At 43.7% G+C, this 17,419-nt stretch overlaps 1 protein-coding gene across 5 annotated transcripts in view; it reads right to left on the bottom strand.

The window, feature by feature from the left end:
• PMFBP1 (polyamine modulated factor 1 binding protein 1) overlaps positions 1-17,419 on the bottom strand; it is an 881,291-nt gene that overhangs the window by 522,510 nt on the left and 341,362 nt on the right. For all 5 annotated transcript variants that reach the window (XR_011199809.1, XR_011199811.1, XR_011199812.1 and 2 more), the window contains exons 12-13: positions 13,195-13,407; positions 11,778-11,861 (exon numbers count right to left, since the gene is read on the bottom strand). Coding sequence is in view for 1 of the 5 variants with exons in the window: in XM_069216463.1 (XP_069072564.1) it covers positions 11,778-11,861; positions 13,195-13,407 (297 nt within the window). In the remaining 4 variants the exon portion in view is untranslated. The remainder of the gene's footprint in view (positions 1-11,777; positions 11,862-13,194; positions 13,408-17,419) is intronic.

The raw sequence follows: 17,419 nt of genomic DNA, 5'->3' as shown, positions 1-17,419 counted from the left end.
CTTCGCATAGATTAGATTTAGGGTAGAGTGTGCTCCACACAGGACTGACCATGCACCTTTGGACTTGTTGGAGTGATGATTTTGTAATAATGGGTATGGATATCTCTCACCATGATATATGACCACCTCAATACCCCGGGCTCTCAGGGGGCCCTTCCTCTCCAGGATTTGTTTAGGGAGATCAGATGCTGAGAAGATAACGAGCCTTTGGTCAGTAAGCTGGTTGCCTCTTGCTTGGATTAATTTTATAGCAGCAATGTCTTCCGTGGACACATGTTGGAGGTCTGGAAGTGATTTTATGAGTTTTAGGATATTGGAACGGTTGAGTACATCTGAGGGGGATCTTGAGGTTAATTCTGGGATTCAAAGCAGCTGATGGTTCAGCTCATGGCTGCTCATGCATTGTTGAATTGACCAGTTTCGCTCTGTGTAGCAGGTTTCACTCTGTGTAGCAGGTTGTTCATTTCTCATGCTACTTGCTTTGGTCGGACTTAGTGGACTAGACTCTACTGTTATATTATTTTTTAGCCTTACGCTCTGCTGACCCCTAAAGGAACTTGCTCTTTAGTCCATAAGGTCACTGGCTACTGTGGACGGATGATGTTCTGAGTCCTTGTTGTCAGGGTGGTGACATCCAAGTCTTTACTGCTACATTTGGGTTGACATTTGAGTCGACATGGGAATTACTATCCACATTTTGCCTTCCACTTAAGGCCATGTCCTCCTTATTTAATTCTATAAGTGCATTCCTCTTTCTGGGCGGTGTGAATTTCTTTTAGTATTCCTTCCAGAATTAGTGGCAGTTGGAATAATCTATCTACCACCTCTTTGCATGAGCAGATGGTGAAATCATTGAATTGTTTAGCTTGGGCCCTTGTTATCAGAGCGTTTAGTTCTTCCAGCTTGCCGTCTATTCCGGAGACAAACACCAACAGTGTATTTAGCAGATCGACCTAGATATCCATTTTGTTAGAGTGAAACTGAAGTGCCATTACTGTTGCCTGCATTGAGTTCAGGATTGCGGCGCACATTTAATTTACACTGGTTACCGCTGAAGGTTGTGGATTGACCTTGTGGCCACCCCTTGGATCTCAGTCAGTTATTCTTGCATTGAGTATTTCATTCTGTGAGACAGTCTCTTCCTCTGCCCAATGAGCCATTCGGTTTTATCTCCAGAAGCTCCTGCTCATTGCCTTCAGATCTGTATGTCGGGAAGGAATAGAGCTTAGGGCTGGAGCTCATTAAGCCATCTTGCGGGGACTCTTGTTCTAGGATTTCAGTGGTTGCTAACATATCTGAATCAGGAATGAATAGGTTAACCGGGCTAGTTGTCCGGTGGAGATTGTCAGGATCTGCACAGATGTTTCTCATATTTCTTTGCTTGTTTGTAGGTATTAAGGACTCTGGGTTGGGTCCAATAGGGCAATAGACAAAACGCCTCCCACCGGAAGCTCCTTCCCCATAATAACTATGGTTGGTGAAAGGGGAAGTGGAGCCGGTGGCTCTTCCCTGGCCTGCTTTCCAGGGCCTCCTTTGGTTTTCCAGGGCCTCCTTTGGTTCCCAATTGATGGACCACCACCTGAGCTTTGTTGGATTTTAGTCAATGAGTCCCTCTTACTTTCACCATTGATGCTTGTAACAGAATGGTAGTCAGTTATCTTACAGTAATTGAATTGCACATCATACTTTGTTCCCTCCTCCCGGGGAGTCCCGTTTTCCCACTGATCTATCTCTCTCCTGCTCTTTTTTTTCAAGCTGTTATTTTGTTCAGCCGGGCTCCTGCCAGTTTTATTGATTGTGCCTTGTGCCCTGAACTGGCTGAGGAGGTCTAAGTCACTACTCACTCTCCTTTTTGCGGTTACCTCATCGGGGCCTGTTCTCTTGGTTTGGTTAAAGGCATTATTTTGTCGTTTGACTGACTGCATGTCCCTTTTCCTAGTTAATTAATTTGTCTGCTGAAAGGGCAGTTTAATCCACTCTGGGGGCCTTCAGCTGTACAACCGTTAACCGTAAGTAAATTTATGCTCTTTTTCTGTTCTTGTTTTGGTCAAATGTATTAAAGTCTGGTCTCCAATTGTTAGGTTGTACACCAAATCTTAGTAATTGTTAGATGAATCCCTTAACTAGCTATTCAACTATGCCTATCCTAGCACGTTCATATTCTTGTGTCCCAAGAAAGTTGAGATGGGAGTGAAATCAGGAGGGCAAGCGGGGCTCGCTAGCCGCCCCACAAGCTGCATCCGGATCTTAGCCGGCCGCTTCCACAGGGGTGCTGCAGCTCACACTTTGCGATAACCAACTACGGTTATCGCGCTTGCTTCACCTGACCACTCAGGTGGCCAATGCCAGTCCTGTGCAGTGCTGAAAGCTATGCTGATTCGGGAGCCGATACTGGTGCTGATAGAGAGGGCAATGGCGATACTGGTAATGCGGGCTGGGGGCTGATAACTGAACAAATGTCTGAATGGGTACTAACCCCTTCTTTTCTTTTTTTAAAATAATTTTTCCCTTTGTGGTTTTTTGAGAATTTTTTGGGGTTAATACCTGCTTTCTCCCACCATACCTCTGCACCTCTATGCTGCTTCCGTACCTCAGTGTCACGCCGTGCCACTCTGCTCTGCTGCTCCGTGCTGCTTGGCTCTCTGGAGCCTTTTGGGAGACACTCCAGGGTAGCTGAACCCCCGCACAGCTCCACTTGACCCCTTGGGCACCGCATCTCCTCACAGGGCCATAACTGCGATGGCAACCAGTCTTCCCCCTAGAATCGCGGGATGAAGAGAGAGGGTGCATCCACTGGTCCAGATGCCCAGGATTCCGCGCCGCTCACCGTGCGACCTCTTCTTCTCCAAACAATCCTCCTCCCGGACTCGTGGGCGCAGACCTCTTAAAGGAAGAGAGGCGTCTGCTGGACCGCTGGTCGAGATGCCCAGGACACACCAGGAGACCCAGGAGATCCTGCAGCAGCTGCTCAGCCGCTCACCCCGCGTATTCGCGCTCGCCCACTCGTCTGTTCGTTGATTCTGCACTGCACCTCCGCAATTAGGCAAATGTTTTGTTGATATATCCACATTACCGGGCACTTAGCAAAGAAGCACCACCGAATTCATAGGAAATATATTCGACAAGAATGTCCCGAGGCTGTCAGAATCTGAAACCAGCAGGCAGTTAATAAACAGAGATACACCATTTCCTACTTCCTCCCACTGCGCTTAGCGTTCTGAGCACGCACACCTGGAGCACTGGTATTTTTGATGTATATTAAAAATGTTGAAAGCTGTGCTTATATATTCTGTTGGAAAAAAAAAGACAGAGAGCTCCACCACATGATGGACGGTCAGAAATATGTGAGGGGGGTGAGCACAGGCAAACACTGGCATAAATTAAGAGATTTTATGTATATTTTTTTCTGTTGTATAACTCTGTAAGAAGGGCCAAGGAAGAAGACCGTGAAGGTTGAAACGCGTTGCCCTATGTTCTGTTTTATGGATTTTTGAAATAAATGAAGGCCATTGTTTTGCAAGGAGTGCCAGATTTTGAATTGTTTTTGGCGTGGATTTGAAATGGGTCCTGTGCCCATTGACTGAGCACCAACCTCGATAGGCGAGCCCTGGAAGAAACACAGGATTCCCTCTTTGATGATATATAAATATATATATATATATATACACACACACACATACATAAATACACACACACTTACATATACACAGAAAATATTTTATGGATCTCTACGAAATATGAGTTTCACCATCATAGTGACAGGGCTCAAAACACGCAACTGATCTTTACCATTGTCAAGGCCACTAGCTTTGTGAAGTAATGGAGGACAAATTATGCAGCACTGCTATCTAATTTTAGCAGCATGAAAATAAATTATGCAGCACGTTGTCTGGCAGCCTTATTTTGATCCATTGAGCTAGAAACAAAATTTTTGTTGAAACCTGAAAATTGTGTGAAAAACTATGTGGCAAGTGAAGTTAATCCATGATTATATGGTAAATGTTGCAACCGCCGACCAGCATAATTCTACTGGTTCTAAGTATTGTTTCACCATCAATCTGTTCAGGCAAGGTAAACAAAACCTACACCATTCCAATTCCACTCAATGACCGTTGTTAGCTGCACCCTGAACTGCTTCCACAGACAACACAAAGGGTGTTTTTTCTAAAATGCTACATCATTAAGTAGTTAACAAAATATTGTTTTCTTTTTACTAGAGACGACCAAACACTATATGTAGTCCGGTATTACACCTACTCAAATAAATAAAACTTTCCTTTTTGAAAAAAATGTCTCAAAGGCAATATCGGGCCATGTTACACAGTTCTGTATCCAAGTACCCTGGAATTCCGCGAGTAGCCAGAACTATGCTGTGCCATGATCATCAATGAGAAGTCTCAGAGACTGTACAGAAAGCTGCACAGTTCATGATGCTGTGGTACGTCCATCTTTAGGAGGACATGCGTACTTCATTTAGGGCCAGATGTAGGTAAGTATAATTTTGGAAGTCATAGCGACTCGCAAATTGCAACTCGGAAAACCAAATGCAGAAAGGTGTCTCAGACACCTTCAGCGACTCGCTATTGGGTCGCAAAGACCCACCTCATGAATATTAATGAGGTGGGTCGAAGTTTGCGACCCCATAGCGAGTCCATGCACTCACAGGGATGGTGGCCTGCTGAAGACAGCAGACATCCATGTCTGACTGCTTTTTTAATAAAGCAGTTTTTTTTTTTTTTTTGCAGCCCGTTTTCCTTAAAGGAGAACGAGCTGCAAAAAGAAAAAATTCCGAAACCATTTGGTTTCGGTTTTTTCAGAGTAGGCAGTGATCCATAGGACCACTGCCTGCTCTGAAAAAACATTTTTGTCGACATTCACAAAGGGAAAGGGGTCCCATGGGGACCCCTTCCCTTTTGCGAATGAGTTACCACCCACTTCAAGTGGATGGTAACTCGCGGTCACAAAGCAACTCAGCATGGCAAAGCAGTCGCAAATAGGAAGGGAATACCCCTTCCTATTTGCGAGTCGCAGCCTCAAATTGCGAGTCGGTACCGACTCGCAATTTGAGGTTGTGCATCGCGTTAGGCCTTTTGCGCATCGCAAACTGCATTTTTCGCAGTTTGCGACGTGCAAAAGGCTTCCTACATCTGGCCCTAAGTCAGCAGTTTCAGGTGGCAGGGCTAGGAGGGCCTGCGTACCAGCACTGCAGCAGCTCACAAACACGACAGCAGAAAAACTATACATGTGACAAGCTCGAGCACTGTGTTAGTCAAGCCTGAAATACCAGTTCAGGTTTTAATGCCGTGTATTCGACTAATTAAAAATAAAAGGCCACAATGGTAACGATGCTTTAGCTTTCGAGGTCCTACAGACCTCTTCTTAAAACCAGAGGCAGATGTCTGCGACTTCCACAGCGGTTGGTCTTATTTTTTAGCTAGTCCAGTGGAAGGAATTCAAACCTGGAATGACTGAGCAGACGGGAGTCAATGCGTACATAACACTTATATGGAGAGATGGTTCCGTAGAAAGTGCTCGCTGAGTCAACAATCCATACTATATCCAACAGCAAAGACTCAAGGCTGCACACGTTTTTAATGGGGCGTACACAGGCTGGGGCGTAGCTTGGCCAGTAAGATTGGAGGGGGGTAAGCTTCTGATTTTCTAACAATCATGCTGGCATATAATGTCAAAATACATTATGCGTCATGCAGGGCGCATGAGGGAGGATAAAAGAACACTGAAAAGAGAGACAGATGCAATTGGTAGGCGTACCAAGTGAGCAAAAAACACAACATTTTGTACAATAACTAACATTTTGAAGCCTTTCGCAGCAGAGAGGGAGAGAGTGTGTGTCCGTTTTTGCCTCTGTGTATGTAAAAATTCCTTGTGAAATCCAAACATCTCACCATACCTGACAGAATGCAACTGTACCCAAATATTTTCCAGAAAATAAATGTTTTGGGGGGGGGGAAGGGGTGTAACACTCCAAACACCCGACTGAAGTTACACCCCTCTGTATAATATGTATCCACGCCCATCATGCCTGCTACTATGCGAGTTACAGGGGGTTGGTAGGCTTAAACATTGTGATTACGGGGGAATGCTTCTACCCTGTATGAGGTTGACATGTTATTATAGCCCATCCGTTAGTTAAGGCCTTTCACTCGGAACAAACCTTTGGTGCATGTACTACCCCTAAAATCTACCTGTAACTAAGGTTGTCTCACAATTAGAATTAAAAGGCGGACAGGCCCCAATTTGGGAGAAAAGTACTTTTTATGTAAACAGAACGTTTAGATTATAGAGTGATTTGCTGTCCCACACACGAGGGCGTGAAAGGGATGCTGAACTGTATTAAGCTTAATGTGCTGCAGCCCTAATCTGTATGCCTACATGTAGTCACCAATGTCTAAGACCAAAAGTTATGTTCAAATATTTGTAAATTATAAAATATAAGAAAGTTTCTTTGCACTATCGAAAAATGTTAGTTATTCCATCAAGTCAATGAGATGGAGTTGCTCGACTCTAACCTTGGCTAAAGACTCTACAACCAATACTTTGGTACAAACATCACTGGTACTTTTTTGTTTTACTAAAAATGGTGAGATGGTTGTAGGGGAAAGCAACATGGTTAGGTTGAAAAAGTTAAGTAAAAGTAAATAGATGACACCCTTGGACAATATGTTTGACAGATTTAATGTGGGCTATAAGATACACACAGACAACACCCAGATACACAACAGGGTAACCAAAGAACTTGAAACCGGTAGCTCATCTTGGACTGTCAGACATCAGTGCAAAGTGTACATTAAACTAGCTGCATTTCAATGCCCCGAAGACTGCACTCGTGTTACTGGGTAATAGCAATCCAGCCTCACTTATATTTGATTGGCCACCCTACCTTGGCCTTCTGCCTCTTTTTCAAACAATTGCACGTTCAGGAATTCATCTTAGACTATCACTGATCCTCCCGGTAGAAAACATCAGAAAAACTCCCTCCTATCTTCTAAATGTCCTCCAAGGAGTTCTGCTGAACAACCTTGCTCTATGTTAAATCTTCTAAAAAACTTGTTACTGGAAGTGATTCTATGGAGGCCTACCAGACAAAATAATTGTCAAGCTTGAAAGAGATGAAAAAACAAAGTGGCCTCATCTATGGACTGAAGTCCATAGACCGTCTCTCACTGGCTTTGATGTCTCTCCATAGACACTCAACCAAATACTGTGTATATGTCCTGTGCACAAAACTCTTCACATCGTCTGCGCTGCTAACTCGGTCTTGCTGCCAACCTGCTAGATGATCAGGTCGCTTGCCAACACTCGGTCCATTTAGTAAGATACAATTGATTTGCGGACACAATGCACCACATTCAAAGTCTTCCCTCCAGAACTCACTCCCTCTACCCATCTGCCACGGATTAGACTTTCGAGTCAGGAAATTCAGAAAATGCATCAGTTCTGACATACCACTGTATTTAATCCCAGCACGCTCCTCTAAAGTAGTGAAAAGTTGATGGTAAAGAAGGTGTCTGAGGATCTGATGAATCTGCCACGATCCCTTGCAACTTCCACCTCTTGCAAAGAGATTTAAAGCTGCTTCCAACCAACAGCAATGCAACAAAAAAATATATATATTATATATATATATATATATATATATATATATATATATATATATATATATATATATATATATATATATGGAAAATGTCACTTACCCAGTGTACATCTGTTCGTGGCATTAGTCGCTGCAGATTCACATGCTGTGCACATCCCGCCATCTGGTGTTGGGCTCGGAGTGTTACAAGTTGTTTTTCTTCGAAGAAGTCTTTTCGAGTCACGAGACCAAGGGACTCCTCCCATTTAGACTCCATTGCGCATGGGCGTCGACTCCATCTTAGATTGTTTTCCCCGCAGAGGGTGAGGTAGGAGTTGTGTATGCTAGTAATAGTGCCCATGCAATGGAGTGAATGCGTATGTACATAATGAAATTTCAAGTAATATATTTACAAATGTACAAATGTTTAAGATCTACTTTTAAACGGCTACAGGCTCCCGGGGAGGCGGGTGGGCGCATGTGAATCTGCAGCGACTAATGCCACGAACAGATGTACACTGGGTAAGTGACATTTTCCGTTCGATGACATGTGTAGCTGCAGATACACATGCTGTGCATAGACTAGTAAGCAGTTATCTCCCCAAAAGCGGTGGTTCAGCCTGTAGGAGTTGAAGTAGTTTGAAATAATGTTCTTAGTACAGCTTGACCTACTGTTGCTTGTTGTGCAGTTAACACATCTACACAGTAGTGCTTGGTAAATGTATGAGGCGTAGACCATGTTGCTGCCTTACATATTTCGTTCATTGGAATATTTCCTAGAAAGGCCATGGTAGCACCCTTCTTTCTGGTTGAGTGTGCCTTTGGTGTAATAGGCAGTTCTCTTTTAGCTTTAAGATAGCAGGTTTGAATGCACTTAACTATCCATCTAGCAATGCCTTGTTTTGAAATTGGATTTCCTGTATGAGGTTTTTGAAAGGCGATAAATAGTTGTTTTGTTTTTCGAATTAGTTTTGTTCTGTCAATGTAGTACATTAGTGCTCTTTTGATGTCTAATGTATGTAGTGCTCTTTCAGCTACAGAATCTGGCTGTGGGAAGAACACTGGTAATTCTACAGTTTGATTCAAGTGGAACGGTGAGATTACTTTTGGTAAAAATTTAGGATTGGTCCGTAGAACAACTTTATTTTTGTGTATTTGAATAAATGGTTCTTGAATGGTAAATGCTAGAATTTCACTCACTCTTCTTAGAGATGTGATGGCAATTAAAAATGCAACTTTCCACGTTAAGTATTGCATTTCACAAGAGTGCATGGGCTCAAAAGGTGGACCCATGAGTCGTGTTAAGACAATGTTGAGGTTCCATGAAGGAACTGGTGGTGTTCTTGGTGGTATAATTCTCTTTAGGCCTTCCATAAACGCTTTTATGACTGGTATCCTAAACAATGAAGTTGAGTGCGTAATTTGCAGGTAAGCTGAAATTGCCGTAAGATGTATTTTAATGGAAGAGAAAGCTAGTTTAGATTTTTGCAAATGTAGTAAGTATCCTACTATGTCTTTTGCAGATGCGTGTAAAGGTTGAATTTGATTATTATGGCAGTAATAAACAAATCTTTTCTACTTATTTGCATAGCAGTGTCTAGTGGTAGGTTTTCTAGCTTGTTTTATGACCTCCATACATTCCTGTGTGAGGTCTATGTGCCCGAATTCTAGGATTTCAGGGGCCAAATTGCTAGATTCAGCGATGCTGGATTTGGATGTCTGATCTGTTGTTTGTGTTGTGTTAACAGATCTGGTCTGTTTGGCAGTTTGACATGAGGTACTACTGAAAGGTCTAGTAGTGTTGTGTACCAAGGTTGCCTTGCCCATGTCGGTGCTATTAGTATGAGTTTGAGTTTGTTTTGATTCAACTTGTTTACTAGATATGGAAGAAGTGGGAGAGGGGGAAAAGCGTACGCAAATATCCCTGACCAGTTCATCCATAGTGCATTGCCCTGAGACTGATGTTGTGGGTACCTGGATGCGAAGTTTTGGCATTTTGAGTTTTCTTTTGTTGCAAATAGATCTATTTGTGGCGTTCCCCACATTCTGAAGTAAGTGTTCAGTATTTGGGGGTGAATTTCCCATTCGTGGATCTGTTGGTGATCCCGAGAGAGATTGTCTGCTAACTGATTCTGAATCCCTGGAATAAATTGTGCTATTAGGCGAATGTGGTTGTGAATCACCCAATGCCATATTTTTTGTGTTAGGAGACACAACTGTGTCAAGTGTGTTCCTCCCTGTTTGTTTAGGTAATACATTGTTGTCATGTTGTCTGTTTTGACAAGTGTGTATTTGTGGGTTATTATGGGTTGAAATGCTTTCAGCGCTAGAAACACAGCTAGCAGTTCTAAGTGGTTTATATGAAACTGTCTTTGCTGAATGTCCCATTGTCCTTGGATGCTGTGCTGATTGAGGTGTGCTCCCCACCCTGTCATGGATGCATCTGTCGTTATTACGTATTGTGGCACTGGGTCTTGAAAAGGCCGCCCTTGGTTTAAATTTATACTGTTCCACCATTGAAGCGAGATGTATGTTTGGCGGTCTATCAACACCAGATCTAGAAGTTGACCCTGTGCCTGTGACCTGGAAAGTTGCATTTCTCATCGCCATCACATCTCTAAGAAGAGTAAGTGAAATTCAGGCGTTTACAATACAAGAACCTTTTATCCAACTACACAAAAATAAGGTAGTCCTAAGGACTAATCCTAAATTTTTACCGAAGGTTATTTCACCATTCCACCTAAATCAAACGGTAGAACTACCAGTATTCTTCCCACAGCCAGATTCCGTAGCTGAGAGGGCACTACATACATTAGATGTCAAAAGAGCATTAATGCACTACATTGACAGAACAAAGAACATCAGAAAAACTAAACAGCTATTTATTGCATTCCAAAAACCTCATGCAGGAAACCCAATATCAAAACAAGGTATAGCCAGATGGATAGTTAAGTGCATCCAAATCTGCTACCTTAAAGCAAAACGACAGCTGCCCATTACACCAAGGGCACACTCAACCAGAAAGAAAGGTGCCACCATGGCCTTTCTAGGAAATATTCCAATGCACGAAATATGTAAGGCAGCCACATGGTCTACGCCTCACACGTTCACCAAGCACTGCTGTGTAGACGTGCTATCCGCACAACAAGCCACAGTAGGTCAAGCCGTGTTAAGAACCTTATTTCAAACTACTTCCACTCCTACAGGCTGAGCCACCGCTTTTGGGGAGATAACTGCTTACTAGTCTATGCACAACATGTGTATCTACAGCGACAGATGCCATCGAACTGAAAATGTCACTTACCAAGTGTACATCTGTTCGTGGCATCAGTCGCTGAAGATTCACATGTGCCCACCCACCTCCCCGGGAGCCTGTAGCAGTTCGGAAGTTAGCTTAAGCTTTGTACATTTGTAAATATATTATTTAAACCTTAAATAGGTACATACTTAGTCACTCCATTGCATGGGCACTATTACTACAACACAACTCCTACCTCACCCTCTGCGGGGAAAACAATCGAAGATGGAGTCGACGCCCATGCGCAATGGAGACAAAAGGAGGAGTCACTCGGTCCCGTGACTCGAAAGACTTCTTCGAAGAAAAACAACTTGTAACACTCCGACCCAACACCAGATGGCGGGCTATGCACAACATGTGTATCTACAGCGACAGATGCCATCGAACATATATATATATATATATATATATATATATATATATATATATATGTGTATATCAATATTCAAGTTGGAAGCAAATCATTAAGGGCAAAACCAATAGAGTTAATCATATACTGGCTAGTAAAAGACAGAAAGTACGAAGGGGAGATCAGACTAGTGGCAATAATATGGTGACAACAGTGCAAAGGCTGTGCATGAATAATTGCAAACAAACAGCATCCATAATATCAAAGACATAATTACTTCCAAAAGATCGGTAATCAAACCATCAAATCATATAGGTTGCAAAGCAGTCTGCAAGTAGAAGCACAGAGGTGAAATTGCAATTTCCCACTCATCAGGAAATATTGCCCCTTGGAAGCAATGTGATTTGGAAGACCGGTTAGGGAAAGTATTGCAGATAAGACGAGGTAAGGGGGAGACATGGAGAGAGCTCATCTGAAATTAAAGCAATACATGAATGAGGCACATAGTGGATGAATGCAATGTTGGTCTATACCTCTTTCAGAAGACTGCTGTACTTGCTTCTTAGCGCTGCAGCCTCTGCCTCGACACTGTGCAGCTGAGCCCTCATTTCCTCGGTCTGCAAAATGGAAAGACATTGAGTATTTTAAATGCCTATTAAAAAGTCTTAAACTGCTTTAAGTGTTATGTAAGTGTTTATGTGTTTGGAGTGATTCTGTGAGTATGACTGTAAATAGCTCAGGAATCTTTGCTAAGTATGCACCTCTAAGTGGCTTATGTCGAGTGAGCCTATGTACGTTGAGAAAAGTTGTGATCATTTATACATGAATCTAAACTGAGTATCTAAATACGCTAGATAAGCATACACATAAGTTATCCTCTGGAAACATTTCCGGTGGAAGGTGAGGGATGTTGAGGGTGATTTGCCAAAAAAACAGGTACTCCACCCACAATGTGGATATAAATCGCTGGTGAAAGAGCCTATCGTTCCCCATGGGTCTGAGAGCTATACAAAAGTCACATTGACTGAATGTAAGATTTTGGATACCAAAGATCCTTGTCTACGTTTGGGTCAAAAAACAATGCATCCCTCAATTGTTCACACCTTAAGAAGACTAGTAGACGAAGGTTTATCATTTCCATATCCAGCTACTGAGTATGTTAAAAAATAGGCCTCTATGAATCAATACTGATGAGACAGATGTTTTCCTAAAAGAATTAAAAGGCTGCAAAGTAACTGGTTGGTCAACTTAAGGCACATTATATATATATATATATATATATATAGATATATATATATATAAAATATTTTTTTTTTATTTTTTTTTATGACAACACATCTGATCAAGCTTGTTACGTTACTCAAACTCTTTAAGTCCAAACTTTTACCAATGTTCGCGGCTGCATGGTATTAAAACCATAAGCATCATTACTACAAAGCCAGGCAAACAGGAACTTGATAATATATATTTTTTTGTTTTTAAATGTATGACCCTACATTAGGTTACCCCTTTAGAAATAGTGTCTAAAGGGAAAATGTTGACCAATCTTGAAACAACTCTCAAGAACACTTGAAGACTAAGATACTTGGTGCAAGTGATTCGTCAAAACTTTACACTTTGTGAATATGTGGAGTAGTAAGTAGTGAAGTCACTGCACTCCAAGATCCTTCAACTCAAAGGAAAGTACTTGAAAATAGAAAAAGAAAAATAGGTAACCTCCATAAAAGCTATTGTTTAACTTGGTGAAATATGGCAAAAAGTGAGGCAGCAAGCTATGTGTGGGGGGTTAGAGGGGATATGGACAGGTTTGAGGAGCTGGAATCAATGTGTTGGGTGTTCTGTGGATTAGAGTAGGAGGCAAGTTTCGATCTACTTCTGTAGATAATTAGGGACAGGATTCGGTTAATCTTGCTGGATGTATATAGTGAAGTGACTGAAGACATTGCTAACCATTAAGTTGTTTTCCTGCAGCTCAGCTTTAAGCCTTCGTATTATCGCTTCATGTTCTTGTTGCCTGCCCTCAGCATCTGCCAATCTTTCCTCCATTTCCTCCCGGTCCAAAGCCATCTCCTTTCGCCAATGAGCTGCTTCAACTGAGCGATTCTTATTGGCATCTTTCGTCAAGGCTTCTAGGTCTCTAAGAGCTGTGTTCAGCCTCTCGATCTGGGGAAAGAGAAACACACATGATATATCTGTGACAAGAGGGGCCTTATGACAACTAGTTGTTCAGTGATTCCAGTTGGAGTTTAGTTTTCTTGACAGACAATACACTGAGATTAAACACCATAAAGTGAGCCACTTCAATATTAATAACTCACTACAGAAGGACTTCAATGAAGAAAGGGAACTGTGGAATCAGGGCTAAATAAACGAACATACATGTTGTGTAAGATAGTTCAAATAATGCTGCTCAAACATACAGGAATGAAGAATGGCACGATGCAAGCAGAAAAACAGAGATGCTACGCTCCTTGAGTTTTCAGGACACAAAAGTCTTTACGTGAAAAAGCTGACGTGTGCTTCACTAGTCTGGGCTTTATCAAGGTTGTGTACTCAGAACTACCTGCTATTCTAAACTGTCCAAGACCTTCCCGAGATGCATCTAAAGTGACCTAAATCTTACATGGCGTGCAATCTTCCTCATGGAGGACTTTATACGCGTGAAAAAAAACAATCTCGATAGCATTTGTGACATTTATGGCTTGCCGTTTTGAGCACGCTCAGATCACACGTGACCCCCATAGCTGGACTTCAGACACGAGCTGCACAGTGCCCAAACGCGAGCTGCCGCTAAGGACAACGGCCATCGTTCACACACCCACTAGGTGTGCAATGAAAAACAGACAGGGTGAGGCTAGTTAGGCAGATATTCCGTTTTTTTAAGTCACAAAATGGGTATTTTTCTCGTCTCTCTCTCTCATCATTGTGAACAGCCGAAATAATTTATCTGGTAAATATCATTGTGGTAAACGCAAGTCTTCAGTCTTGTTTAGATTATGGAAACAGTATCTAAACAGCGATCTCTAGGCTGATTTGTCAAATGGCGTTAATATACAATGATTCTGTAAAGCTCATTATGGGCCCGGTGCGAAAGAACATATTTCCATTTTTTTTACTTTTCCTGTCCTTCGCTGGCTCCCTGTGAAGAAGAAAATCTTTTTCCAGGTCCTCTTACGTGTGTATAAAGCTGTCTAAGGGCACTTTCGGGATTGCCCAACCTCCACATTGCGGAGGTACCAGCAGTGCTTAATTTGTGCTGGCAGCTGCAAAAGGTGGGACTGGCGCTCAGTTTTAGGGACTAGGATTTATTTATCATCAGGTTTGACTCGAAGCAAAGCAAAGAAGAGAGATTATAAAGCGGAAGAGGGAGACAGGAAAACAGTGACAGTGGCAATTTAGGGATGGAAAAGGAACCGGTAAATAGACAAAGACGCGTAGGGTCGCGGAAAAAAGATGGGTGTGGAAGAAAGATGCATAAGGAAAAAAACTTTGGGCCCTGCAGTAAATATACATTTTTTAATGTATTTGATTTTTTTACAGGTTATACTCCGAATACACACTGGATTGGATAGGGGAGCAGACTAGAAAAGTGCAGTGGAGTAGCAATGAGGTAAAGCACGACAGACCAGTGTTGAGCGCCGTCACTGTAGCGAAGGCAGTGAAAAGCAGAGCACCATCAAAATGGCGCCCAAGTCATACGGGTCACAGAGGATCTGTGAATAAGCAGCTGATCTGCTGCTTCCCTCCTAACCTCTCAAGCGCAATCTAGCGTGGACATGAGGCTCAGCGCACCGCCCCTCCGGGGGCACGCGGGAGAACCCCTCCCTCCCACCTCGTCACGCGCCCCGCGTGTCCTCCGCTGTCGCACGGCGGGCTGGGACTCGGCCAGGCACGCATGACTGCCTGCTGGGGGAGAAAGACAAGATGACAGCTGCCAGCTCCAGATCTAGGCCATCCGTCTCCTGAGCCGTGAAAGGAGAGCCCAGACACCGTCGGATCTGTTTACTGACCACCGCGCCCAGCGAAGCAAGAGAGGGAGCCTCCGACTTGGTGTGTGTTAAGCTCTGAGATGGGGATGTGACCTCCAGCTAGGAGAGGGGTTGTGTGGATATTCTACCAAGTGAAGGGAGGTGTAACTGCTGCTGACGGCTGGCGAGAGCACTACGGAGGCGCTGACCAGGACAGAGAGAGAACGGATACCAAAGCAGTGAAAGACTGGCCCAGGACAACAAGAGATCAACTACCTTAGTCTCATTTATGACGAGTAATTTTGGTGTGCCTCCTTAGCCCTAGCTGCATTCTACATATTATGAAAACCGGTGGAAACAGGAGCCTCTGCACCCTATGTTGCAATGTTCCTTCTCTAGCCCTGTCTCCCCAGGGCCTGTCTTCTGGTCAGATTAGCAATGTGTTCTGACGTGCTCGCCTTCCCTGTGCTTGCTGCGATGGGAATAGCAGCTGGAGCAGCATGTGTTTTGATGGGAACAGGAGCCTGCCCTTACCCACGCTCCATGTCTGTGTGTTCTGATAAGAACAGGAGCCTTTCCAGCCTAGCGTAGGACTACAAGCATGGCCAGCTCCACATTTCTCTCTCTATTCCAATAGGTATTAGAAACGGTCTAGCCCCTGCTCCCTCAAACAGTGTTCTGATGTGAGCAGAAGATGGTCTAGCCGGTGCTTTGATGAGACTGTGGGCCACATAGGCCTTTTCCCATCACACTGTAGTTGGAAGGACTATGAAATTCTCTAGCCCCTTGCTCCCTCGCTTTGTGCGCAGGGTGAAATGTGGGCCGGCTTAGTCCTGTGTTCCACTGCACTGTAGTTTGACAGGGATATGAGGTGGTCCAGTGACAGTCCCTTGCTTTCTGAGCTGGGTGTTTAGGTCTAAATTTTGGGCATCCTAATCGTGAGTACAACTATACTGAAGTCTGGCAGGAATATTAGATGGTCCAGTCCAATGCTCACTCACACTATGCTCTAGTGGGAAGGCTGGCCTGCCAAGCGCGGTGCTCCTTCACACTGTGTCCTGGTAAGAATAGGAGATGGTCCAGAATGTGCTTTGATGCGGCTGGGAGTTGCACAGACCTGTGTCCTATCAAACTGTAGTTCTGGTAGGACTATGAGATGGGCCTGGCCCCTTGCTAGGACTATGAAAAGGACTTGCTCCTTGCTTAGTTGAAATATGGTCCAACCTAGTCCTGTACTCCCTTCTACTGTAGTCTGGTAGGAATATATGATGGTCCAGATTATCGTTAGGGCCAGAACGTATGCTGGCTGTGTCCTGTGCTCCATACTACTGTAGTTTAGTAGGGCTATGAGATCGGCCAGCCCCTTTCTAAGGGCAGAATGTGGGCCAGTCTTGTCTTGTGCTGAAGTCTTGTAGGAGTATGAAATGGTCACGCCCCTTGATATTGTTGAAATGTAAGCTGACCTTGAACTGTGCTACATCATACTGTAGTCTTGTAGGGGTATGGGATGTTTCAGTCCTTGGTCTAGTCGGAATATGGTCTAGCTTTGTCCTGCGCTCCATCAACTTGTAGTCTTGTAGAACTATGAGATGGTCTAGCCACTTGCTCCTTTGGCTTGTGCCCTGTCAGAATATGGACCTGTCTAGCTTTATGCACTGGCAGAACAGAAGGTGGTTCAGCCTATGTTTTTGTGGGCCACGTATACCTATTTCATTGTACTATCATCTCATTGGGATATGAAATGGTCCAGATCCCTGCTTCCTCAATTTGTGATCAGGTCAGAATGTCACCCAGCCTAGTCCTGTGCTCCATCATACTGTAGTGTGGTAGGAATAGGAGATGGTCCAGGCCTGCACCCTCAAGCTATACTCTAGTGGAAAGGTTGTCCTCCCAAGCCCAGGGCTCCCTCTCACTGTGCGTTAGTGGGACAGGAGATGGTCTAGTCCGTGCTTTCATGGGCTTGTGGGCCACGTAGACTTGTGCGCCATCATATTCTGACCACAGTAAGGATCTAGACCATGTTATAGTCCTACCAACTAGAGTGTGTGCCCGCCTACTTCTCTGGGCCCTTGTTTTAGATCCTTGCTCCCTCACCTTGTCCTGGGGCCAGAAAACACGTTAAGCTCCTGGCAGAAATTTAGGCATCTCAAGATCTGTGCTTTATTCTCATTATCCACTGATTGAAACATGTCTAGCACCACTTCCCC

Source organism: Pleurodeles waltl, chromosome 12, assembly GCF_031143425.1.
Source record: "Pleurodeles waltl isolate 20211129_DDA chromosome 12, aPleWal1.hap1.20221129, whole genome shotgun sequence".
NCBI lineage: Eukaryota > Metazoa > Chordata > Amphibia > Caudata > Salamandridae > Pleurodeles > Pleurodeles waltl.
The sequence above is the reverse complement of the archived record's forward strand: the minus strand, read 5'-3'. Positions and strand labels throughout refer to the sequence as shown.